The 27,756-nt window shown below is 39.3% G+C and overlaps 1 protein-coding gene across 1 annotated transcript in view; it reads right to left on the minus strand.

Moving 5' to 3' along the window:
* ARVCF (ARVCF delta catenin family member) overlaps positions 1–27,756 on the minus strand; it is a 2,347,833-nt gene that overhangs the window by 292,157 nt on the left and 2,027,920 nt on the right. Inside the window, exon 11 of the mRNA XM_044068704.1 lies at positions 15,584–15,734. Coding sequence (XP_043924639.1) covers positions 15,584–15,734 — 151 coding nt within the window. The remainder of the gene's footprint in view (positions 1–15,583; positions 15,735–27,756) is intronic.

The following is a 27,756-nucleotide window of genomic DNA, read 5'->3' on the forward strand; positions in this document are numbered from 1 at the left end:
TCTGCTTAAGGATTTCTAGAATATCACCAACGGAGATGTCATCAGGTGGTGACCTTGGGGATCCTTTTCCCTCATCAAAATCAGCATCTTCCATGGCAGACTCCATGGGGGAGTTTGTGTGTCTCCTCTTACATGTCCTCTTCTGAGAAACATCCTCTGTGGGATGTTCAGTGGAGGTATCAGAAGAGAGGAGGAATCCCTCAAATGGAATTGTCTGGAGACTAATTGGAACTGGCTGTCCCTATGGAATAGTTCTGATGGACTCAGCGCTCGGACCCAATGAGGGATAGGGGATAAGATCAGAGATATGAGACTACAGTTCTCTATGGAGAGAGAAGGCCCTTTCAACTACCTTGAAAGCTGAGGGACCAGGGGAAACACTTTCTTCCTTCCCTGAAGCCGAAGCTTCCAAAGAAGGTAAGCTGGGGCCACCCCAGGATCAGAGCCTCAAGGGGAGAATGGGATCTGAGCTGTCCAGGGCCAAAGGTCCGAGAGGAAGGGACAGATCTGACAAAAACAGAGCGGAACCCAACCCCTCAGATCCATTGCTGACATCTCGGCTCTGAGACCTAGTCTGCTCTAAGGATATCGGAGCAGAACCAGCCAGGGCAATCATCAGAGTGGAGGAAGGAACTCTCCTCAGATATGACATCGAAACTCTCAGAGATCTCAGATCCTCGGACTCTGAAATCATGGGTTGAATCAGACAGGGAGAAACAATGGAATTCACAGGCACACTCATGAATCCAGTATGGGATGGAGCTGGCAGAACCCTAACCTGGATCTGAGCTCTGAGGAATTTACGTATCACCTTATCCACATCTGACTCAGACAGGCTTCTGGAAGACATAGAAGATACTGTGGAAGGGGGTCAAGAGTGTTTCTTCAGAGTTTGTAGTAACTGAGTGGGCAGAGAAGGAAAATAGGTTTGGCTGTGTACTGTGGAGAATGGCTTCTGTGAGATGTACTAGTTCTTGGATCTGAGGTTTTAGAATCTGAAGAAGTAGAAAGCAAGGGAGATAAAATTATAGTAGCCAACCCTTTCGAATCTGAGGATAACTTTGGATCAGAGGGAAGGCCCAAAGATTTAGGATCCAATTGGGTCAGATCTGAGATTTTTCTGATCTTTTCTATCAGCTACAAGGAAGCCCCTGGAGACTCTGGAAGAGAGCTTTTCCTGGATTCTGAAGAAAAAGATTTAGATTGTTTTCAAGGGGTTTGAGCCCAGAAGCAGCAGGAAGTAAACCTTTAAGGATGAACATATTAAACCTATCAGCCAAAGCTCTCAGATTACATGTATAGCACACTAAACAGGCCGTGTAAGATGGTCTGGTCCCAGGCAATAAACACACTTTATGTGGGCATCAGAGTTAGGGACCTTATGCCCACAAGAAGTGTACTTTTTAAACCCGGTTGGATTCTCCAGCATAATTAAAAGGAGAACAATCTCTGAACAAAGTACAACAATAATGACAACAACTTTTTTTTTTTAAAGTAGAGGATAGCTGTTAGAATGGAATTACCAGAAAAAAATGGTGATTATTCAAACAGCCTAGAAGGGAAGAAAGGAAAGATGAAATACCAGTTATGGTATTTGAAGAAATACCGGACACGTAAACAAAAATTCCAACAATGGTATGAAGGCTACTAAAAGACTTAGCAGAAAAGTCAAAGAAATCCCTAATGCCAGCGAACACTAAGGGAGAATGCAAGGAAAAAACTAGCAAAGTTTTAAGAAAGGGATAACTTTTAACAAATAACAATCAGAAGAAAATTTGCTTACAATGCTTGAGAGCAAAGTCTACGTCTAACCACAATGGCGGTAAATGAGACCCGAGGCAATGGCAGTGGAGTACAGCATTATGGGTAGAGGGAGGAGCTCAAGATCTGGATCTGAAATCTAGTTTATGCGGCTGAGTCTGATCCGAGGATTGGATCTGAACCCATTAGTAAAGAAGAATGAAAAGGACAACATCACATGCTGCTGTTAAAAAAAGAATAATTAACAGAGCATTAAAAAAAGAATAATTAACAGAGCATATAAGATACTGCATGATAATTATAATAATCAATCAGAGGAGGTTAGAAAGGATTGGAAAGAGAGATCGGATAAGCAATTCACAAAGAAACAATGGGGGAATATATGTATGTCTCCCAAATATGCAACAAAGTCTAGAAGATTTAGGAGTGTGTGTGTGTGTGTGTGTGTGTGTGTGTGTGTGTGTGTGTGTGTGTGTGTGTGTGTGTGTCTGTGTGTGCGTGTGTATGTAAATTGTAACAAATGTCTCAGACTGTATATACTCATTGTCATTTTTTATGTAATATTGTACTTCTTTTATATGTGGAGCTTTTCTCCCTGGGCCTCCGTTGAAAAGGGGCTACTAATAGTTGGACCACCCTGGTAAACAAATGTCAAATATATAAAATAAATAAACCTTTGCTTGGAAGTGTTTACATAGGCATTTTTATATCCACCACAGTAGACTCAAAAGAATTTTTCCTCAGGTAGACACTACATGTTAGAGGTGTGATGAGGGAAGAAACAGCTAGTTGGGAACATACCTTCTGGGAGTGTAATGAGTTGGCAGACTTTAAAGATTTCCTGCAGACTACTCTGTCAGAGATACTAGGTTAGCAAATTGGTGTAATAAGGAAATTATTTTTTTAGCTATGATACAGAATTGGAATTGCCTAGACATAGTAAGGACTTGCTGAGTTTAATAACGGTGGCTGCAAAAAAGCAATTACTAGAAAATGGAAATCAAAGTCTAAACCAACTGTACTAGAATAAGTGAATATAGTAACAGAGATAAAACAACTGAACTGGGATCTTTAGGCAAGGGTAGGAGCAAATTACATAGAAAAAATGGGAATTGTGGGACAATACATGCACAGGAAGAACGAGGTTTAAAAGAAGGCATGATTTGAATGAGCTATGTAATGTCTGACTGGCAATGACTGGATAGATTATAAGTGCTGTACAATTTTTGCAAATAAAATGATGTCAGTATGGTTTGTGATGTATAATGTTTGCACCTAAACTTATGCCAATGTGATTTGTTGTCATTTATATAAATGCACGATTATTAAATTATCACATATGACACAGGCAAAGATGTTTCTTGTTTTAAGAAAAAAAAAAAACAAGAGGTTCCTTACTCCAGGAAGGTCTGTCTTTTGCAGTCCCTTGGAATGGGCTCAACTACTTCCAGATCCTTCCATACTTTACCTACAGACCATAGCTACCTGTTTGTTAAGAGAAGGCACAACCCATGCTGCTGAAAGAGTGGCCGCCTGTTAGAACAATAGGTTTTGTCTTAGCATGCATTTTCAGAAGAACATGAAGTCTGAAACTAAAGAGTCTGTCATTACTTACAGACTTCAATCCTGAATAATTTACCATAAAACCACAAATTTTATGGAGAACAGACCAAAAATATGAGGCTAAAACTTGGATATTCTATAAAAATTTGGAAGGCTGAGAGGTGTGGCACCATGATGGCTATATGTACTCTCATTAATGATAATCTACTACACAGGGACAGACAACCTTACAGGAGCTACCTTCATAGATATCTTCAGAGCTGCTAACTTCATCAATACTACCTTCCTTCCCTCAGACAGGAAGTACCATTAACGCAGATGCATCTGCCTGGAAGAAAAACTTCTTACTTAACAGACACTTCAGGGTAGGGATGTAGAAAGAAATTTATATTTTGTACTCAAAACCTAATGATATTGCCCCAACCACCAACCTATCATTTTAAAATTGTACTCAACCCTCAAAATACTATTCCCAGCCATATAGGAAGGGGATAAGCTATTTTCAAATGTCACCATTAATATCAATTCAAAGCTATTTTAGAGGTGTATTCCTTTTACTCAAACATTCTTTCTATTCCTCTGTGCTGTAAATATTTGTTTACACAGTTCTAAGCATTCTGTTTTTTTTTTGAGTGTTGAAGTTTCCTAGAGATGCTCACAAAAATGTACTAATTTGAGTACACTGAGTATGCCTAGCTACACCCTTGCTTCAGGGTCAGAATAGGGTAATCTGTCTGATTTAGCACCAATGCAAAAAAGTGTACCTCAGTGCTCTATACCTGCCCCCCACACTCTTCTCAATATTTATTAACATATGTTTATATGTCCTTCTACATCTACCCTTAAGTCTTTATATGGATGACATGGTCATTTTCAGATGTAGTCACTCTCAAATCTGTCAATAAATCCCAATTTGAAAATGAACTATACTCCCTTAACAACTAGCTAATCAAAACACTTCTAATCCCCAGCAAAACTAAAAACATGCATTCCAAAACTCAACATAAACTGGCAAAATCTCCAAACTCCCTCAACATCAAATACATTAACAACACACCAAAACAAACTAGAATGTCTGAAGTCCCAGGTGCTTAGGTTTAATTTACACAGCCCTCACTTGAACTCACAGCCCGTAAACAAATCACTCCCTCCATGATCCCATGTAATATCAAACAAACTACAACTGAGTGTACCTTCTCTTACAAAGTCTCCCTTACTGCCTCATGATTCGAACAGTAGTAATCCAAAATCAGGAAACTGACAAATCAATCAAAACAGCTATATTGCTTTCCAATTCACTCACATGTTCCGCAGGAAAGAAAATAACACAAAGTGTCTGCATAACAGATCACTGGGGTGATTTCATCTCACAAAGGTTATATAGGTAAATCTTCCGTGAACACCTAAGGAATGTCAAGCTGTCATTACAGCAAACATAAAGCAGTGAGTGGTAATTGTGCTTCCTCTTCTTTTTTTACCAGAAATAGGTCTATAACACTTGGGGAAGCAAGCATTCTGACCTGAAGAAGAGAAATGGCAGAAGAATGTTGGAAATAATAGATAGATGAGGTCAGTAAATGTGGGAGAGACAGGAATCTTTCTAAACTGAGACTGAAAATCTAATGTTACAGCAAGATTTTATGAAATGTTTCAGTCACTTTCCAGAAATATCTTAGCTCATTACAAAGTAGGAACAAATGGCAAGAAGTGATTAAAGTATGGCACAACATCACATACAAAAGGTGAAAACAAGGAAGTCCAGCTTAACAGACGTTTTCTATAGACAAGAACTCTTCCAACTAACACAGGTGCAAGGGTATTCCTAAAATGAAGAATAGCAGTTAGCACAGTGGACTAAAGTTCTGACTTAATGTGCAGCTTAATGCGTGAAGGGTACAGGGTTTGAATCTTCCACCTTCATTTGCCTAATGTGTACACTTGAGCAAGTCACTTAACCAGAGTGTGCTTTGGGCAAATGAGAATTTGGGCTACGTTCTTTAATGGTCTCCTGGACTGTATGCCTAGTAACTACTTATAAACTCTTTAAAACTGAAGATCCTGCAGATCAACTCCATCAAAGCTAACATGTATTACCTGAAAATCATGCCCATCTTATGATGGTGGAAGAAAAGACTTGATGAGCTGTAACTGGTGTCTACAAAATCTTATACCATCAGTCTTATTTACAAAACTTAAAACAAGCCAGAGAATGTGGTGTGCATTTTATGGAACAGAGTTGTACCTGTGCACTGACTAAACGTAATGCAGTGGGCCACCCTTACATGGAGAGACTACCTGGAAACTTACACCTCTGTAATATCTCTGAGCAGACAGTCCTGATATTTTGTTTTTCTAAACTCTTATAGGAAGGTACACGTTTATGGAGTTTTAACAAATTGAAAATATGAAGCATGGCTTCTTGCGAACTCCAGTACTGTAGAAAACACGATGGAAAAGACACGAGTACAGGCTAATTCCAGACAACACATAAACTAAGCTTTATATGCAGAGGTTAACTTTATTTGATTAGGGTTACCACCTGTCCCACTTTGCGAGGGACAGTCCCTCTTTGGGCAGGTGTGTCCTGCAAAAAAATTGTAAAAATGGCAAATGTCCTGAGATTTTAGGACAAAATTATTTCCTACATTTTATGTAATAGTTGCATAAAACAGTTATTCTATATCTGAAACAACTAAATGTTATAAGAAACAGAATAAGCAACTAAAATGCTACAAGAATAAGCTTTTATTTAGGCAAACAAGTGAAGTTCTTTCCTTCGTACTGGCCGTGGGTATGATTCTGCTGGCAAAATCTGACGTTTGTTCCAAAAATGTCCCACTTTGGGCATTTGAAAAGGTGGCAACCCTATATTTGATACTTAATAAAGATGCATGTACTAGATTAATAAGCATTCTTATACTGAAAGTTTTATAGCTCAAAGACTGTATCATCAAAAGAAAAGAAAAGAAAAAGTAATTTAAAGATGCAGACTGTTTTGCTAATAAAGTGCTACAATCTTTAAAAGAAAAAAAGTTAGTAGCTGTAAACCAGTAAATGGCTTGTGCTAGGACAGCAGATTGCACAATAAATTGTGGTAAAATGGGCCCTCAGGAAGGTCATGACTGAATCAGCCTGTTAAAAAGTGCAGCTCATACCTAACAGATTCACATATACTATAAGATGGAGTCTAATAAAATATCAAGGATTCCAAACCCTGACCAAATGACTATGTAAAAAGATTAACATCTGGATCCTCAGTAATCTTAGATCTTTCATTTCAAGGTTTAGTTAACATTTGTAAAAGGCTTCGTGGCCATTAACCCTCAAGCAGGTATCACAATAAGGAACAGTTAGACACTTAACATCCAGGCATTGCAACAAAAGGCCCAACTGCTGGAGTAGGGATCATTGCTCTATCATAGGTTCATAGGTTCATACTAGGCTATCTGCCCTAGGGCATTTATAAGCCTAGCCAGAGTGTGTTTGGCTTTCGCCACCCATTTTAAATGAATTTTGCTATGCCCTTTTTCGAGGTTAGTATACTGTGCCTCTGTCTAACAGTGACACAGAAGTGATACCCGGGGTAAACCTACTATCTCCCATCCACTCATCAAGATTCCTCTTGAAGAGAGTCAATGAGGGACTCTGCCTAACCTGGACTGGGATTTTATTCCAGAGTGAAGGGAGCCTCTGGGTTATGAATCTGTCCCTCCAGCATGTCCTATTTATTTCAGTGCTGAGGTTCAAGTCTCTCGAGCGCGTAGCATATGGGATTTGGATTTTCTGAGGTGCAGCATGTCCATTAATTCCGGGTTGGACATGGCTTTATACGTCAGGCACAGATCGCCTCTGAGCAGGCGGTATGCCACTGAGTAGAGCTGGAGTTTCTTTAACCGGGCAGCATATGGCATCTGTTTGAGCCCTTTGATCCTCTTGGTGAGGTACTTTTGGGGTCTTTCCAGTTGCTGCAGGTGTCTGGTAAGGTACATCCCAAAAGGGGCATTGTACTCAATTATGGGCCAGATGAGGGATGAGTAAAGAGGCACGATGACCTCTCCCCTGATCTAGATGTGAATCCCTTCATGATTAGGTGGGCTATATAAAATGTATAAAATGTTTTTCTAACCACTTTGGCCACGTGGTTGTCAAATGAGAAATTGCTATCAACTTGGGTCCCCAGGTCCCTAATTACTTCTTCCGTACTTAATGGATTACCACCTATGTGGTAATTTGTGGGCACTTTGTTTTTGCCAAAGGGGATGACTATACATTGTTTGGCTTTTAGCTTGAGGCCATGGCTCTGGCACCAGTTGTCTGTTTCTATGAGGCCCTTTTGTAGGATGCTTGTGTCGGCTGGAGAGTCTATTATGGTGCCCAGTTTGCTGTCATTCCATGTTAGCCAATACCTCAGAGAAATATATACCGAACAAGAGAGGTCCCAGTTGTACGCCACTTGTAACTGGTTTGGAGTCTGACATGGCTCCAGCAATTCTAACCATGTGGGTTCTGTCCTTGAGCCAGTTTGCAACCCATCTAGTGACATAGGGGTTTATATTTAAGCTGGTGAGCTTATCTATAATGCCCGAGTGGGGTATTGTATTGAAGGCTTTTGCAAGGTCCAGGTAGGCTGTGTGGACAACCTTCCCCTCGTCAATGGCCTTGGTGACTGTTTCAAAGAAATCAACCAGGTTTAAGAGGCAGGATCTGCCCTTAACAAAGCTGAACTGGGTAGGATCCAGTGTCTGTAGGTCCCCAATATCTTTATTTATGAGGTCCATGATGATCCTTTCCATAGCTTTGCAGACCAAGCTAGTCAAGCTTATGGGGCGATAGTTTCCAGGATCCGTTGAGGCACCACCTTTGTGGAGAGGGACCACTGTTACTGTATGCCACTCTTTGGGTACATATCTTGTAGTAAGGCTGAGATTGAACAGTAGTTTTATGTTTGGGTTTAGTTCTTCTTGGAGTTCATGTAGGACGCAGCCCGGGACACCGTCTGGTCCCATTGATGCTGTGTTTTTTTGCTTTGGAGAGGGCGGCTCTTACCTGAGCATCTGAGATGTCAGGGGGCAGCACTCTGCTGGGATAGATATTTGCCCTTTTGGTGGGGAAGGGGGCAAGAAGTTTGCACTGAACCTGTCAGCTAGGATGTTGGCAATGTCTGTGGGTTCGGTGTATTTTTTGTCATTTTTGGACTAATTCTGAGCATATCTGGGAATTCCCACCCAGGTTCCTAACATAACTAAAGAAAGCCTTGTGATTATCCTTAGTGTCCTGTGCAATTTTTCTCTCGAAGCTGGCCTTAGACGATTTTATGAGTGCCCGTAGTTTTTTGCTAATACTGATCAGAGATGCCTTCCCTTTTTGGGATTTTGCTCTATCATGTAGTAGCTTCCTCCTTCTATTGTATAGTTTGTTTATGGCTGAGGTCCACCAGACAGGATGCCTAACTTTGGAGGATTGGGTCTTGGTTTTATTTGGGATTGCATGATCCATGCATTCCTGAAGGTGTTCATAGAATGCGTTTATAAAGGATTCTGCGGTCTGGGCTGTATTTTCCACAGGCCCGGGGGCTTTGAAGGATTGCACCTCGGTTTTGAGGAGTGTGAAATTTGCTTTAGAGAAGTTTTTCACTGTGGTTTTCTGGCCAGGGGCTGGGGTTGGGATGTGAATATCTAGTGAGATTAGTTTATGGTCTGATCTTACCAGTGAGGGATACACTTCTGGTCTGGAGCATAGAGTCCCCATGTTGGTGATGATCAGGTCCAGTATGTTTCCCCGTCTTGTGGAAATGGCAACAAGTTGTTCCATAGCATTTGAGTTTATAAATTCTAGGAACCTTCGGGCTAGGGTGTTGGAGCTAGAGTAATGCTCCCAGTCTATGTTAGGGTAGTTGAAGTCGCCCATTATAATGGTGTTTGGAGAGACCTTCATATTTTCCAGTGTTCTCAGGAAGGCCAAGTGGGGTTCCTGGGTTTGGGAGGGTGGTCTGTAGCAGGCTATAAACTGGAAGGCAGTTTTACCCACTGTTAGTTGCACATGGATAGTCTCTGATGCTTCGTGCTGTGCCACCAACCTGGAGGTGTGGGTATCTTTGACGAATATTGATACTCCCCCCTCCTTTTGTGGTTCGGTCCAAGTTTTGGGGCCGAAAAACATGGTATGAGGTATAACCTGGTAGCGCTGGGGTGCTCTCGGGAGCCTTGAACCAGGTTTCTGTTACTGCACAGATATCAATGTTCTCAATGCTAAGGAGAGTTTCGAGTGTGTGCATCTTGAGGTTTAGACTTCTGGCGTTGAGTAGCATTACTCTTAGTTTCTCATCCCTTGTGATACCTATGGAGGTGCGTTTGTCTTTTGAGCCTTGCCTAAAAAAGGCACTATGGGGGTGGCAAGAGCCTTTGCCAATATCCAAAAGCCCAGGGGTGACAGGTGCAAGCCATGCCTAGCGAAGCATCGTGGCTTGTCGAGCATGTCATCCCAGGCAGACAGGCATTGGATCCCCTTTGAATGACACCAAAATTTAAGCCAATTGTTGAAATTGATCATCTTGTCTTCATATTGTGGCATCATTCTTGGTGAGGGTAAGATGCTACTCAAGGTCAGGGTCATGCCAGCCTGGGCTACATGCTCAGAGAGCTCCGCTATGTCTCTTTTCATGTAGTCCAGGGAGGTACGTCTCAGGTCATTCACACCAACATGGACAATGACTGAGTCATATTTGTACTTGCCTTGGAGTGACCTGAGTGCTTGGGTTATGTGGCGGATCCTAGCGCCCGACAGGCAGCTCACCGTGACCTTCTCCTTGTTCAGCCTGGTGAGCGGGACGTCAGTGTGCCTGATGATAGAGTCACCTATTACAAGTGTATCAGGTGTGTTGTTTAGCCTTAAGGGCTGTGACTGTTCGGCACACTGGCTTTGTGAGCTATGTGTTGCATGTGTTTTGTTTTGGGGTAGCGGTTGCTTGGGTGTCTGCTTTGGAGGTCTCTGCTGCTTAGGCAGATTTTTATTTAGAGCCTCCGAGTATGTTTTTGTGTGTTTATGTGTTTGGTTTGCTGTCGTGGTAGGTCTATGTGAGACTGGAATTGTAGTGAGTGTGGTTTCCTTCTCCTCCTGACTGGTTACACCAGTACTGAGTTGAGAGAGCTTAGCCTCCAGTTTGGCTATATGGTTGCATCTCTCACATGTGTTGGAATTTGTTGGGAGGAGGAGAGGGTTGTCTGTGTACATTATTAGACAGTTTAATGCACTACAAGACTACTGAACTCGGGCACTAGTCCCAGAGGTCTGGAAACATATGTCAATTTGTATTTATTTGAGCAATATATACTTATATTCCAAGTAAGTGCAATATTTATTTATTATAGCCATAGCCATATATAGCCAATTATTGAACTCACTCAAGTGCAATATTAAACAAATAACTTAGGCATTTCAATCTGTTGTGTGTTTTGTATTACTTTAAATAGGGTAGTTAATTTAACTCAGGGAAGAGTATTATTTTTGTATATCAGCGTTGTTAAGTGTCTCTGCTCTTTCTTGTGTGTATTGAGAGTAGTATTGTACTTGTTAGTTATGTTTATTTCCCTAATTGTATGTGTTGTTTCGTTTTCCTTTGTAATCTCAAGAATTGAGCTGATGCAAGAAATTTTGTTTAGTCTACATGTGTGTAGTTCTAAATGACAATAAAGTTTACTTTGACCTTACAAGATGAACCAAAGGCTCTATACCTAGGTATCGAAAAGCAGCAACTAAAATCTAAAAATGACAACATAAAGCAGAAAAAAAAATCATCTGATTCCCTTCCATATGGAATGATTACAACATTGAAGTAAAAAACAAAGACAGGAAATATAAAGCAGAAGAAAAGCATTCAAACAAAGTAGTTTTGTACAATATATAAACAAAAAATAGCTGTTGAAGGCACAAACCCCAGACGATGCTCTGTTGTTTAAGAACATCTTTATTAAGCGCTTTTCATTCAGATAGTGCTTGAACTTCATCAGATACATTCCAACTTAAAATACACTCTTTAAAATGGTTAATGGCTGTGTCATGTGATCATACTGTACACATTTGCTTCCCCTTAAGTTAAAGTAATGCACACAATAAAAATGCATTCAAGTGCTAAACTTCTAAAAAGTTTGACATTGTTAAATTTCTTTGTTCCTACTATATATAATACACTCTATATTTCATCACATATTCTTAACACATGTACTACAAGTATAAAACATAAAATATGAAATTTATCTTTCCAGACTTTTAAGTTTAAGAACACTTAAAATCGAACACATCTCATTTATTCCAGGATAATGGCATGCATCCAGTCGGAGTTGCCATAATAATTCAAGCTTTTCTAGATTCAATGAGTGTTCCGCCCCCCCCCCAAATGTCAACTGTCACTTGATCAATACTTTTAAATTTAAACTGGTGGTTTTCATTTTCTATATTGTGTCTAGCTAAGGCGTTCTCCTGTTTCTGCCGGTTAATGCTATACACATGTTTGTATATTCTGTCCTTTAGCCTCCTATTGTTTTTTTCCGATGTAAAATGCATGACAGCTTTGGCAGGTAGCTAGGTACACCACCATTCTACAGCTTTGGCAGGTAGCTAGGTACACCACCATTCTTGATGTGCAGTCGAATTTCTTTTCTAGGTAGTACTTTTGGTCCCTTATTTTAAATGTTGTGCCTGTCTCCACATATTTGCAATAGTTGCACATGTTACACTTGGACATCCCTGGTTGTCTAACCTGTTGTGAACAACCTTTACTTAATATGTCTTTCATGTTCCCACCCCTTCTAAAAACAACCTGGGAGACTTCCATAAATTTATTTACCAAACATGTATCATTTTTAATTACATTCCAGTTTTTAAAAATAATGTTTCTTATATACGTCATGTCTACTCTATATGTTGTAATAAATCTGTATCTTACAAGGGATGCTCCAGTGGTTTCTTCTGCACCTCCCTTTTCTTCAGAGATTGCCAATTCTAAGTTGTTTCTAAACACTAAAATAGGTGTAAATGCACCATTAATCTTTTTAATTTTACTTCTTCTGTTAGTTGGCTAATCATCTGGTCAGGATACCCTCATTTAAGAAACATGCCCCTGAGCTTGTTACACTCCGTCATAAAATCAGAATCCAATGTTGTCATCCGGGTAGCCCTTACCAGCTGTCCCTTAACCACTGAACATGTTTGGTAATATGGGTGACAACTGGAAAAGTGCAGAAAAGCATTTGAATATGTTTCCTTTTGGAAAATTGTAGCTGTATAATATTGTTGGCACCTGTCTTTTCTCAGGTTTACATTGAAGTAAGCTTTTGAATCCTTATTGAAGTTGTATGTGAATAGTTTTACTATTAAAGTACTGCAGAAGCTCCATCGCCCGCATGTTGTCCCCTTTAATAATCATAAAAATATCATCCAAAAACCTGGTGTAGAAATACATGGTATCCTTAATGTATGGGCTGTTGTTAATAAATTCATATTCCCAGTGTGCCATAACTAAACTGGAAAAACTTGCACCAACTGGGCATCACATAGCTACACCTTTTTTTGTAAGTAAAATTCGCTGTCAAAGGTAATATGGTTGTTAGTAAGGATGATATCTAAAAGCTCTTCTACTAATGCAATTTCGTCACTTGCAGCTCCCTTTATTCTCAACATATGGGCTACCATATGGGATCCCTTCAACATGTGGGATTGAAGTGTAAAGGTCTCGTACATCTATAGTCATAAAGTTACAGTATTCTTTATATTCTAACATTGATATTACTTAAGAACGTCCTTGAGTCCTTAGAAATTTGGCCCATGTTGCTAACATATTTTTTCAAAATTGTCTCTACCATCTTCGCACATGAATAAGTAATAGAATTACGTGTGTCAACCAAAGGGCACATGGGGGGATTTTCTATACATTTATGTATTTCAGGAATCCCGAATAAAATGGAAATCCTAGGGGCTGGCATACTCAGATAGTTCAACATGTCTATACTAATCCTTGACTCAATAAACATGTCATTTAAATACATTTTTACTTGAACATAGGCTGTATGTAACTCGTTTCTTGACACTAACATGTATTTGTCACTCTGAATGATTTCTTTCATGCTTCTGTTATAATTGTCTGCACTCATAATAGCCAGCCCTCCCCCTTTATCTGGTTTCATAGTCCACAGTGGCAAGTGTTGTAATTCACATAGTAAATCTCTCTCTGGTTTACTAATATTAAATTTGCGCACATTATTAAAATTCTTATTCAAATAATTCCTGATATCCAGCTTACACATAGTTTCAAACATTGCAATAGCAGGATGTGTGTGTGTGTGTGTGTGTGTGTGGGGGGGGTAAATGTACTGTTAATATAAAACTCATTGTGTGTAAGTAAATTCATTTCTCCCAAACACAACATTTAAGTTTAGAGTCCTAATAAACAATTTCAAGTCAAGAAGTACTTGCCCCAAGTCTGCTTTACTGTCCGGAATAAATGAAATGTGTTCGATTTTAAGTGTTCTTAAATTTAAAAGTCTGGAAAGATAAATTTCACATTTTATATTTTATACTACTTGTAGTATGTGTTTTAAGTATATGTGATGAAATATAGAGTGTAGTGTATACAGTAGGAATGAAGAAATTTGACAATGTCAAACTTTTTAGAAGTTTAGCACTTGAATGCATTTTTATTATGTGTATCACTTTAACTTATGGGGAAGCAAATTTACATAGTACGATTACATGACACATTCATTAACCATTTTAAAGAGTGGATTTTGAGTTAGAATGTATCTGATGAAGTTCAACACTATCTGGACGAAAAGTGCTTAATAAAGACGTTCTTAAACAACAAAGCATCATTTGGGGTTTGTGCCTTCAACAGCTATTTTTTGTTTACCTGTTTGTTATACTTTCTGCTGTTGGTTTATAGTTTTGTACAATACATAAAGTCTCTCCTTAGAGACTTCTCTGCAGCCCCCAAACAAAATGCCATTACAAACCACTGTGCTCTACCTATCTATAAGAAAAACGACAGAAGGCACTCAAAACGCACTCTGGGTCTTTCAGGGGAATACCTTCTTTCATAAAAATTGGAAACTCACCTGCTTTAATTGCTTCTAGAACAGTACATATTAATAAGCACTAAAGGGCAGACAAGTGTATTTGTGAGGGTCTAATATTAATTCAGTATATTGCATGTGTAACTAATGTAAATATCCCCATGTAGTCAATACACACGCTCAAGTAAATCTTTCCTTTCTACTTGTATTCTGTTTTTGTCGGTAATGCAAGTATTTAATCCTCTATTACTAAATTCTTGGCCTCAGGAATGACAGCTTGGTTTTCCCTCAAACCTTTTACCTTCTTCCATTACAGCAATTACATGCTTTATTGAGAAAAGCAGTCACTTCTGTGACAGCTGAAGAAGCTTCAAATTTCAAATAGTCATGTGCGATCACATAGGTCTGCACTGCCTAGTGAAATATTTAGCTCCACACTGAACTGGCAGGTAGTGCAGTAAATGCAGAAGAGGTTCCTAGCCACAACCTTATGACCTAGGTATGGACTCTATACAGTTCTCATAAAATTTTGAACCTTTGCTTCTCATGCCATAAAACGTCACAGTCTCCAGACGAACAACAGTGAATTGCTACTGCTTCTTTGATCTACAAATTCTATTCCTGTCAATTTAGATTGTGTTTTCTTGTGCACATTTCATACCCATTTCTCTTCTAAATCAGATCTCCAGATTTACTGCCTGAAACAAACGTGCCATCAAAGGAAAATCTTCCCATTTCTTTAGAGTCCTGCTTGGGCTCCTTGTGGAGCCCTTCAGTGAAGATCCTGCCTTATGGAGATCTCAGCTGTCCATCTTCTCTTACCAGTGTGATGAGGGCCTTCGATTACATCAAGTGCTGGATATGCTTTTGTTCCTGCTGCCTCAACATCCTTGTAGCCACAGCTAGCACTGTGTACAGCACCTTTAGCTGGTGAGTACACTGAAACACAATGCAGGGACATAGGGTGGTTTGGTTATTTATTTATGTTGGCATGCTACATTATTTACTTGCTGCTTGACCATTTCCATCTCAGAACCCCTACTACAGAATTAGTATACTACTTATAGTACACATTGTGCTAAATGAAGGTGGAACACAGAAGGAATTTTTAAGGGCAGCACCTCATTTTCTCTTGAACATTTTCACTACAAAATGCTTTTTTTGGTGTGCATTAACCTTAAGTTGATTACTGATACCTATGAGGTCTTTGTTCCGTCGGTCCATGGAGAGGTTCCTTAGTGCAATTGCCACTGCTCGTACCACCTTGTCAGAATCTGACTGTAGTAGCTCAACCAACACTGGTAATCCTTTCTCTTTTCGTACAGTTGCACGAATATAAGCAGACCACTGAAATGAAAACCAGAGAAAAAGTTGGGAGCAATACAAATATTTAACATATACAGATAAGACTGAATAAAGGCTTTTTGACACTGTTGAAGCTAAAATGCTCCAGTGAACCATAGCATAAGCATACATACATGATGACAAGAGCACTACTCAACCTTTAAACTTCTATTTTTTTCCAAGAGCCTTTTTTGTTTAGCTATCAGCTTTTCATTGGAGTGAGTCCTCTTTAAATTTGCTGAAGAAGGTGTGCTTCTGAAATCTCTCCCATAACAAATCCCGCTGGGGAAAAACACACACACATACACAATTCATAACTCAGTACTGCACTGCAGACAAACCATTAGGCAGCATAGGAGTTTATATCACAGCTGACAGTCAACCAGCAAAAGTAGCACTATTAATGCCTAGGTTAGAAAGAGTTATTTGTTCCATGTACTCATACATGTACTGGAAATGCACCTGTACTCAAGACTGGAGAATAAATACAGGAATGTATTATGTTAAATACCTCCTTGTATACTCAAACAAAAAGTGGTAAAATGCACCTCCTCATTTGTTTGTAATGAAATTTAAAAAATGTGTGTGACTTGGTCACAATAACGAGAAATATTTATTAAAACTGACTGCAGCCTATTATCCCATGAAGCCAGGAGTCAAGGGAGTCAATTCTACGCCAATAAGAACAAACACCAGTCCACTTTTCCAGAAAAACAAAGCAGCAGGAATATTTGCCAAAAAAATAGGACTTCAGCTAGGAATAATTTACACCAGCTAAGACTATTACATCGTCCCTCAGGATGAAGGAGAACATCAATTGTTCTGGCTGTGTTGTCCAGTCCACTAGGTGGAATGTTCAAAAGTCTTCAATATTCCATAAAGCACTGACCAAGGAATTCACTATCAATGAGCAATTATTTACTGTTAATCTTCTAAAAAAAAATACACACACAAACAGACATATAATGGATATAAAATGGTAAATCGTAATAAAAAAAACAAAGCCTCAAACCCAAATGCTCAAGCTAAAGAAGATCAAAACTCAAAATAGTGAAAAACTCTAAAAATAATAAAACACATTATTATTAGCTTTTTACGGGGGAGCAAATCCTCTGCACACCTCTGCTTATAAATACCAACTCTGAGATCATGGTACTGAGGGGAAAGGGCAAATTATCGGATCCCCAATGTTCATTGATATCGTACAGAAAAAAGCTAGCAATGTGTGATCAGCTGATTTTCGATCAGCTATAACGGCTTTTTTTTTCCTGTTCGACAGTTTAAACTGTTGATCACACACACACACACAATATGTGTGTGTGTGTGTGTGTGTGTGTATATATATATATATATCTATCTATATATATATATATATATATATATATATATATATATATAATTTTTAGTTTACTGTAGGCAAGGTCAATATCTGTTTTATCAATACACTTTGGTAAAAAAAACACAGATGGTCAATAGTTGTAGGAGACTGGTACATTACCAGGGTCGGGGAATATCCCCTTTCCTTGGCAATGTGCAATCTTGGAGTTATAATATATAAGTAGAAAGGGGAGCTGGGGGGGCGCAGTCCTCCACATGTGGGGTGTGGATTGCCCTGTACAAAAAAGATTGTATTCACAGAGCATGCACATTACGAGTCAGCATTATTTTTTGATTATTTTCTGTTGACATTAAGCATGTTGATGTCTGGGCATTTTTTTAGTATACTCATATACACACACACACACACACACACACACACACACACACACACACACACACACACACACACATGCACATATATATGCAGTTCTGCACTTTTTTGAATCATGGTTCATCAAACTGTGATTTAACAAAGTTAATCCTATGAAGAAAAGCCATCAACAATATGAAGAAAGAACTAATGGACCTGCCTTTCCCCTTTACAGAACCCATGTAAGACCCTGAATCATGAGTGCAAGGAAAGCTTCACTGGGTTCACAGTATTACTGTTTTGACGGTTGCTGTTCAATGTAGTTTCAACTTGACAAAACAACAGAGTTCACATAGACACGTGTGAATATTTTTTATATATATATATATATATATATATATATATATATATATCTATATATAGGTTTACATGGATTTGGTCGTATGGCCAATTGTCGAACAGGGTGTTCTTCGAACTTATATGTCGAAGATTTAGATGTCGAACGGTCGGACTGTCATATAAAATTCGACATTTCTGACCGCTCTACCACCTAAGCAAGTGCTACCATGGGTCAAAAAGGGGGGGATGTTTGGCATTTCTACATAATTGCGTTGGCAATTATGCCAAACTGGCGTTCTGCACTTCAACATGTTGTGTTCGACAATTGGTCGTATGACCAAATCCATGCAAACCATATATATATATATATATATATATATATATATATATATATATATATATATATACACACACACACATATACACAATCATCGTCAGTTATAGATGCAAATGGTAAAAACATGTTTAGTAGAAAAAGACCCATCGGCCTAACTAGCCTGATCTGCAAGGCCATGGAGCGGATTATCATGGACGTCATTAACAAGGACATTGGCAACCTCCAGACACTTGATCCCACACAGTTTGGTTTTGTTAAGGGGCAGTCATGCCTGTTAAATTTGGTTGACTTCTTTGAGACAGTGACCAAGGCCATAAACGAGGGAAAGATGGTGCATATCGCCTACCTTGACCTGGCCAAAGCCTTCGATACTATTCCCCACTCAGGTATAACAGATAAACTCTCTCAACTAGGCATCAATCCATATATTACAAGATGGTAGCAAACAGGCTCACTGATAGAACCCACCTAGTCAAAATAGGGGAAGCCACCTCAAGCAGTAGACTCGTAAGAAGCAGTGTACTCCAGTGATCAGTCTTTGGGCCTATGCTGTTTGGGATATACTTCTTGGAGGTGCAGGCCAAATCTACTGGGCTATCGCTGACCACGTTTGCAGTTGACTGTAAGCTGGATGCTGTCATCAATTCCCCTAGTGATGTGGACATCCTCTAAGAGGGTCTCACCCAAACAAATGACTGGTGCCAGAAACATGGCCTCAAACTGAATGACAAAAAATGCATCATTATCCTTTTGGGGAGAGTGATGTCCCCACAAATTATCACATTGATAATAAGGTACTAATCATGTAATCTGTAGTGAGGGACTTGGGCACCCAGGTTGATAGTAAACTGACGTTTGACCACCATATTGCCGCTGTTGTATGGAAAGTTTTCTACATGGCCCACCTCATTAGTAAGGGTATCTAATCCAGGGACAAGGTGGTTATAAGATCCCTGTATTGTTCCCTTATAAGACCCATTATTGAGTACAGTGCCCCTTTTGGCATGTACTTCACAAAGCACATGTAGCAATTGGACATACCACAGAGGTTCCTCACCCACAGAATACAGGACCTCAAACATCTACCCTACACAGATAGGCTAAAAGCCCTGTCCCTCTACTCAGTCTCCTACAGACTCCTCAGAGGTGACCTCTGTCTGGCATACAAAGCAATCTCAGACCCCGCCCTGATGGAACTGCTGCATATCTGCAAGTCAAGCTCCACTCGAATAACCCACACGTGCAACCTCAACCTGGCCTGTGACATCAATAGGACATGTTGGCGGGACAGATTTCTGTCCCAGAGACACCCCCTTTTGTGGACTAGACTCCATCTCCACGTAAAGCAGAGTACCTCATTAAACATTTTTACGTGCAACCTGGATGGGGAACAGAAAATACACCCCTGGGATTCCTCCTGTGCTCCTGCTGTACAGTGGCATAGGGTGCTGACTTGTTGGAACATGGGCTAAATTCTTGGCTAGGCTTGTAAGGGCCTCAGGGCCAATAGCCTAGTAACTTCCTATGATCCTAAAAATTAGTCAAAATCACATTTATTAGAAAATGTATTTAATAGAATCACATTTTGTCTAAAACCCACCGCAGTAGATAGCACAAGTAACAAAAAACTTGAGGGTAATGCTACTAAATGCCATACGTCTAATGTACACGCTTGAGGCAATCCTCAGTATGGAGAAAATCGATATATGTGCAGTAACAGAAACTTGGTTTAAGGCTCCGGAGAGCACCCCAGCACTACCAGGCTACAACTCATACCATACATTTTGGCCACAGAACCCAGACCGAAATAGAAAAGGTAGGGGTGTATCCATAATCATCAAGGATACCCACACCTCCAGGTTAGTGGCACAGCACGATGCTTCAGAGATTATCCACGTGCAACTAACAATGGGCAAAACTGCAATTCAAATTTTAGCTTGCTACAGATCACCCACCATGTCCCAGGACCCCCATTCAGCATTTTTGGATACACTGGGAAATATAAAGGTCTTACCAAATGCCCTAATATTGGGTGATTTCAATTACCCAAACATTAACTGGAAGAACTACTCAAGTACTAACTCCCTTGCCCAACATTTCCTAGAATTTACAGACTCAAACACCCTGGATCAACTGGTCAACACTGCCACCAGAGATGACAACATACTGGACCTGGTCATCACCAACATGGGCAACCGGTGTTCCACACCGTAGGTCAACCCCTCACTGGTTACATCTGACCATAAACAAATCACTTTGGATATCCACATTCTGCCCCCACCCCCAGACAAAGAAACCATCGTGAAAAACTTTTCAAAAGCAAACTTCATGTTACTTAAGACCAACGTGAAAGTTTCAAAGCCCACTTGCTAAAGGATAACACTGTCCAAGCTGCAAAATCCTTTACTAATGCATTCTACGGGCACCAACAAGAATGCATGGATCGTGCTATCCCAAGCAAAACCAAGACTCACTCCTCCAAGAAAAGGAAACCAGTCTGGTGGATTCCTGCCATAAACAAGCTATACAATAGAAGGAGGAAACTAGTACAGAAGAGTAAAATCCCAAGAAGGGAAGACATCCCTGATCAGTATCAGCAAGAAACTACGATTTCTCATAAAATCATCCAAGGCGAGCTTCGAAAGAAAAATTGCCAAAGACTCCAAAGATAACCACAAGGCATTCTTTAGCTGTGTCAAGAATCTAACTGGCAATGCTCAGAGTTAGTGCAGAATGGCACAAAATACACTGAACTGACCGATATCGCCAACATCCTGGCAGACAGGTTCAGCACAAACTTCACCCTCCTCTCACCCCCAAAAGGGCCCATAACCATACCAGAAGAATGTAGAGCACCTGAAATCACAGACACTCAGGTTAAAACAGCCCTCTCCAAAGCCATAAACACAGCATTAATGGGACTGGACGGTGTCCCAGGCTGCATCCTACACAAGCTCAAAGATGAACTAACCCCTCACCTAAACACACTGTTCAAACTCAGCCTCTCCACAGGCTACGTACCCATAGAGTGGCGCACAGCAACAGTTATTCTGCTCCACAAAGGTGGAGCCATAACAGACCCCAGGAATTGTTGCCCTAATAAACCTGACTAGCTTGGTCTGCAAGGCTATGGCATGCATCATCATGGAACTCATTAACAGAGACATTGGGAACCTCCAAACACTGGACCTTACCCAGTTTGGCTTTGTTAAGGGCAGATCATGCCTCCTAAACCTGGTGGACGTCTTTGAGACAGTTACCAAGGCTATAGACAAGGGAAAGGTGGTACACATAGCCTACCTAGACCTCGCAAAGGCCTTCGACTCCATTCCCCATTCTGGTATTATAGACAAGCTCACCAGCCTGAACATAACCCCCTACATCACAAGATGGGTTGCCAACTGGCTCACGGACAGAACCCACATGGTGAGAGTTGCAGGAGCTAGGTCTGGCTCTAAACCGGTTACAAGTGGCATTCCCCAGGGCTCAGTCTTAGGACCCCTCCTGTTCGGCATATACTTCTCAGAGGTACAGGCAAGCACAGGAGGACTATGGCTGACCAAGTTTGCAAATTACTGCAAACTAGGGGCTATAATTGACTCTCCGGCTGACACAAGCACCCTCCAAAAGGGTCTCACTGAGACAGATACCTGGTGTCAAAATCATGGCCTCAGGCTAAATGCCAAAAAGTGCACAGTCATCCCCTTTGTAAAAAACAAAGTACTCACAAACTACCACATGGGTGGCAGTCCCCTAAATACGGAAGATGTAATAAGGGATCTGGGGACCCAAGTAGATAGTAATCTCTCCTTTGATAATTACATTGCCAAAGTGGTTAGAAAATCCTTCTATGTGGCCCACCTTAGCACAAAAGGGTTCGCATCCAGATCAAAAGAGGTCCTTGTGCCCCTCTACTCATCAGACCCATCATAGAGTAAAACACCCCATTTGGGATGTACCTTACAAGACACCTGCAACAGCTGGAAAGACCACAGGAGTACCAAACCAAGAGGATCACTGGCCTCAAACAGATGCCCTATGCAGCTTGACTGAAGAAACTCCAGCTGTACTCAGTTGCATACCGCCTACTCAGAGGTGATCTCTGCCTGACATACAAGGCCATGTCCAACACAGAATTGATGGACATGCTCCAGCTAAAGAAAATACCTTCAGGCCACAAGCTCTAGGGATCTAAACCTCACCACAACAACAAATAGGATGTGCTGGAGGGATATATTCCTGTCCCAGAGGCTTCCTATGCTTTGGAACAAGATTCCAATCTACATTAGGCAGAGCTCCTCGCTAACACTCTTCAAGAGAAACCTTGACGAGTGGATGGGAAACAGAAAGTTTACCCCGGGGATCACTTCAGTGGCTCTGCTGGACAGAGGCACAGGGAACTAATCTAAGGGGGCTGTGAAAGCCAACAGATTCTGGCGAGGCTTATAAATGCCATTGGGCAGATAGCCTAGTACCTACCTATGAACCTATAATAATTTATTTATATTGCAAGTTAAATGCACAGATTCCAAAAACACACAAGGGAGAAAACAATGCAAGTATTTATATTGGTGAACATCCTCCCTACATAACTCAATCTGGGGCAAGCCCCCCACACTCCCAAATATTATATATACCAATTCAATGGTTGCATCAACTCGGAGAAAGGAAAAATCTCCCAAATCAGTGGAATCAATACTGGTACACACACAGACATTGAACCAGCAGTAACTTTATTACAAAAAACAATGATCACAGTTCCCAGCACAGACACTAATTACTTACAAGCTAACAAAAACATCAATAAGCTTATAAAACACAGAGGACAAAAAATAGAAACACACATTCTGCAAACCTCAGCTAACTAAACCACTTCTCCAAATTCATCCTAAAAATACAACTACATTATGTATATGACTAAAGTGATTTTAACAAATGAGTCTTCTACCAAATGCTCCCACTTTCAATTTGCTATACCAACTGTCTGTTTGCAATATCTGGAAGCACTTTATAAGCTCAAAATCCTGAAATATCAAATTTCAGAATCTTGAGCTTATAAAGTGGAAAGATCGGAACATTGCAACCCCAGAAGCACAAAATTCAAAATCTCGAATGCCGGAGACTTTAAATTAGCGGTTCTGGTGTTGCACTGTATTCATGGATTCAAGTAAGTGTTTATGTTTAAGGGTGTTGGGTAGGGGCTGTAGTGTGTGTGAGTGTGTGTTATTACTGTGATGTGTGTGTGCAAGAGGAATGTAGTTTGTGTGGTGGTGTTTCGTGTATGTGTGTGTATGTAGTACGACCTTGGAGTTACAATATTTTACGAGGGGGCTGCGTATAATGATAGGTGTGTGTGCTTGTTTAGTTGTGTGCGTGTGTGTTGTATTGTTTTTTGACAGTGTTGGGAGATGTGTGTGTCTATGTTTGTACTGGTTGTGTAGTGTGTGCTGTGTGTTTTTGAGGTTTTGTGGTTTTGGGATTTAGGGTTTCACGGTTTTGTGGTTTCGGGTATTTGGATTTTCCACTTTATTGGCTTGAGATTCTGAAATTCGAGATTTCAGGATTTCGAGCTTATAAAGTGAATATATATATATATATATATATATATATATATATATATATATACACACACACACACACACACACACACACACACACACATACATACACACACACACACACACACACACACACACATATGCATACATATATAGACACACACAAACATACATACATACACCCTTTTGTTTGTTTATATATAAATAATAGTTTGTGAGTGTTAGTGACACAACAGGTAGCACATCTGCCTATGGTGTAGTGGCTGTGGGTTCCATTCCCACACCAGGTAGATTGACTGCTGGCACTGCAGTGCAGCATAAGCGCAGGGGGTGCTGCTCTCCTAAGTGTGCCATCCTTCAGATGAGATGTTATACTGAGGCCCCATCTGCTTGAGTGGCAGCCCAGGTAAATGTAAAAGATCCCATTGGCACCTGTTGAAAAATTAGAGAGAATGAAGGTCTTTAGTTAAAAAAAAATGTTATGCACAATACTATTTACAAAGTTATATATTTACAAATGTAATGTGCACAAATTTCCATTCCTTTCTGTTACTGTCATACAATCATACATGTTTAACATTTCATTATTAAGTTAAACATCTAACTTCATTATCATATTTGGCCCCCACTCCTTTTCCCACAACCGCCATCTAATTTTTCTTAAAGTTACTGCTAGACTCCATTTTCCATTAAACATGATTTCATTTAGCCTTTCTATTCAAATGAACGCACAACATAACATAGTATTTTATCTACTATACTAGCATATTCCTTATTTTTATGGCTAGATCATTTGCCTCTTTTGTATTTTGAAAGAAATTTCCTTTACAAATTTTTCCCAGAATTTTGCAACCCTTACATTATAACAACATGCGTTTTGTAGTTTCTTCTTCTTTACCACAATATATAGAAACTCTATCACTATTTATTATTAGGCATATTTCCCTTTACTGGTAATTTATCAATCACTTGTTTGTGTCTTTCAGCTTTTCCCGGTTAGGGTTCGCCACAGCGGAAACTCCGGTCCACTAATGATTGGCAGTAGAGTTTTACGTGCTGGCTTGCCAGGCCTAAGGCACAACCTTCAACGAAGGAACACCCGTTCACGCATGTCGCCACACAGAAGACGCTCTAACTGAGAATCGAACGGGCAATGTCTAAAATCACTAATCTCCATAAAAAATCTTGACATTCTACTTGCTTATTACACCATGCTTTTTGCACTAACTTTTTCACTCGCTAGTTCAGTCCAAAGATAAACATAATAATATTGTATCAAGATATTTTTATACCACACTTTCTTCTTGTTTTCTATTTCATCAATTTTTATTTTCCATAAAAGAATTTTTTCTTGATAACATCTCATTACTTCATTTAAACATATTTTTCCTCTTTTGTTTTTTTAACATAATCCAGTGCCACTTACATTAGTACTTTAGTAAGATTGCTAATAATTTTTCATTCTTATCATTAATCCAAAACAAAACCTTATACAAATTCAAACAAGCAGTATAAACAATTGGGCTTATAATCCTAAACCTCCACCATATTTGTCCGTGTACAAGACTCTTCTCTTTATTGAACCCCATAAAAAAGTAACAACTGCTTGTAATATTTATTTTTCATAGATTATTGACAACATATAGACACTAGCTAAATATGTAGTCTTTCCCAGTATAACTGAATTAATCAGACATTTTTATTAAACAACAGTTTGTAAGTGTTCCAAAAACAACAAAGTTAATTTTATTTCATCTAGTATCTTATCCCATTGTTCCCCACTTATATATTTACCCACAAATCTTATTACTTACACAAAAATGTATTTCATTAAGAAAGATACTCCTCCAATCTTTACCATATCACCCAGTCCTTTAATTTTTCTTTATTCAATTTGTGTATATTATATTTAAACATTGATGGATATAACATACAACTTCTCTTATCCAGACTTTGTTTCTTATAATCAATATTATATCATCTACTTAAGTAAACATGACTAAGATTTTTATCCCTTCATTAGTAATAAAAGTGGTACCATTCATGTGCAAGTTTATATCTCTGACTAATACGTTCATAACTAATGCAAATAATAAAATAACCATAGGACATCCCTTACGTATGCCAGTCTTTATATTTACTTCTTTGCTTAGCCATCCATTCACTAAAATTCTTACTTTCTTTTTATTAGAAGCAGAAAAACATGCATTCTTAATTTCCCTATTAATATTAAATTCCATAACTATCTACAAAAGTTCCTGTTTAAACAAGAAAAATTATCACTCATGACATAAACAATCACACATATATAAAAATGAAAACACACCATACTGACATAATCTTAGTTGCAAGCATTATACATCACAAACATATTTTAGTTGCAAACATCACTTATAATCTACCCAATCACTGTCAGTCAAACATTACACAGCTCATTCAAATCTTACCTTCTTTAAACCTCATTCCTCCCTGTATGTACTGTCCCACATTTCCCATGTTTTCTAAGCAATTTGCTCCTACCCTTTTCTAAAGACCCCAGTTCCAGTTGTTTATTCTCTGTTATTGTAGTCACTATTTCTAGTACAGTTGGTTTAGCTTTGATTTCCATTTTCTAGTAACCACTTTTTTAGCAGCCACCATAATTAGACTCAGCAAGGCAATTCTGATTCTGTATCAGAGCTCAGAAAAATAATTTCTCTTGATACACCAATTTGCTCACCCAGAACAGCCTGCAGGGAATCCTTGAAGTCTACCAACTCATTACACTCCAAGAATATATGTTCCTAATTACCTCGTTCTTCCCCATCACACCTCAACATTTGCTGTTTACGTGAGGAAAAAGTCTCTGGAATCTACTTGGGGTATAAAAATACCCATGCAAACATTTCCAAGCAAAAGTCCTAAATCTTCCAGATTATTTTGCATATTTAGGAAACATAATATATCCCCCATTGTTTCTTTGTGAATTGCTTATCCAATCTATCTTTCCAATCCCTTCTAACCTCGTCGGATTGATTCTTATAGTTATCATGTATTAGCTTATATGCTCTACTAACTATTCCTTTTTTAACAGCAACTTCATTTTAGATTCTACTAAAAGCTCTAGCTCTACCAGTGCTGGACTTTCATTTAGGATCCTGTCCTTATTTCTTTCTCTTTGTCTGTACTCTGATAGCAATCCTCGCTAAGGAAGGCAACTAACCTGCAGTCCAAATACATTCTTGGCATCTTTCCATTCTGTTACCTTTCCCTCTCTAGTTATTTGCTCCCAATACCTTGGTTCCTTTGTCAATTTTCTCCAATAAACTCCAGCCCTCTTGCCTGTTGTCTGTATCCCTAATTGCAGTCAGCCCTATCAGTAGTACATCCTTTCTACATTCCCGTGTAGGCTTAGTTTTTAGAATACTATCTGCTCCTTTATGAATATAATATTCTATATAAATATTCTATATAATTACTGTTATTCTTCTTAAAGATTTGCATCCAAAATTCCAGTCTCTCCTAGTTTCTTGAGCTTCCCCCTTGTTTCATAATCATCCCTTTGCACTTTGAACTATAGGTTTTTACTTGTGCTATGTATAGGAGCCTTAAATGTGTAGCTTTGAAATACTCCTTCAAATCAGGTAATCCCAAACCACCTTGTAAAATTGGAAGAATTAGCTTATCCCACTTGACTCTTGCCATCTTCCCATCCCAAATAAAATCCTTCAGCTCTTTATTAATTTCTATCCACAACTTCTCTGGTTGATAAAAATATGCCTGGCCTGTGTATAAGACTAAATGGACTAAAAACATTTTAACTGCTTGAACCTAACTATTCATATCCATATCCATATCCATACAAGAGCTTTCAGTTTCTCAGTTTTTGTATTATCTTTTGTTTAGTCTCTTCCACATATCCTTAGCTGCCACACCAGAATAATTTTTAATCCATATACCCAAGTACTTTGTTTTATCATCTCACCATAAATATGGATACTGCTGAACGAATTTGTGAGCATGTACATAATTTACAACTACTGCCTTTGTTTTAGCTTTATTAATTTTGTATCCTGAAAAGATCTGACACACTCTCAAAATGTTCCACAACACTGAAATGTC

The sequence above is a fragment of the Protopterus annectens genome, chromosome 4.part0 (assembly GCF_019279795.1).
Source record: "Protopterus annectens isolate FY-2018-M chromosome 4.part0, PAN1.0, whole genome shotgun sequence".
In the NCBI taxonomy this organism is placed as follows: Eukaryota; Metazoa; Chordata; order Ceratodontiformes; family Protopteridae; genus Protopterus; species Protopterus annectens.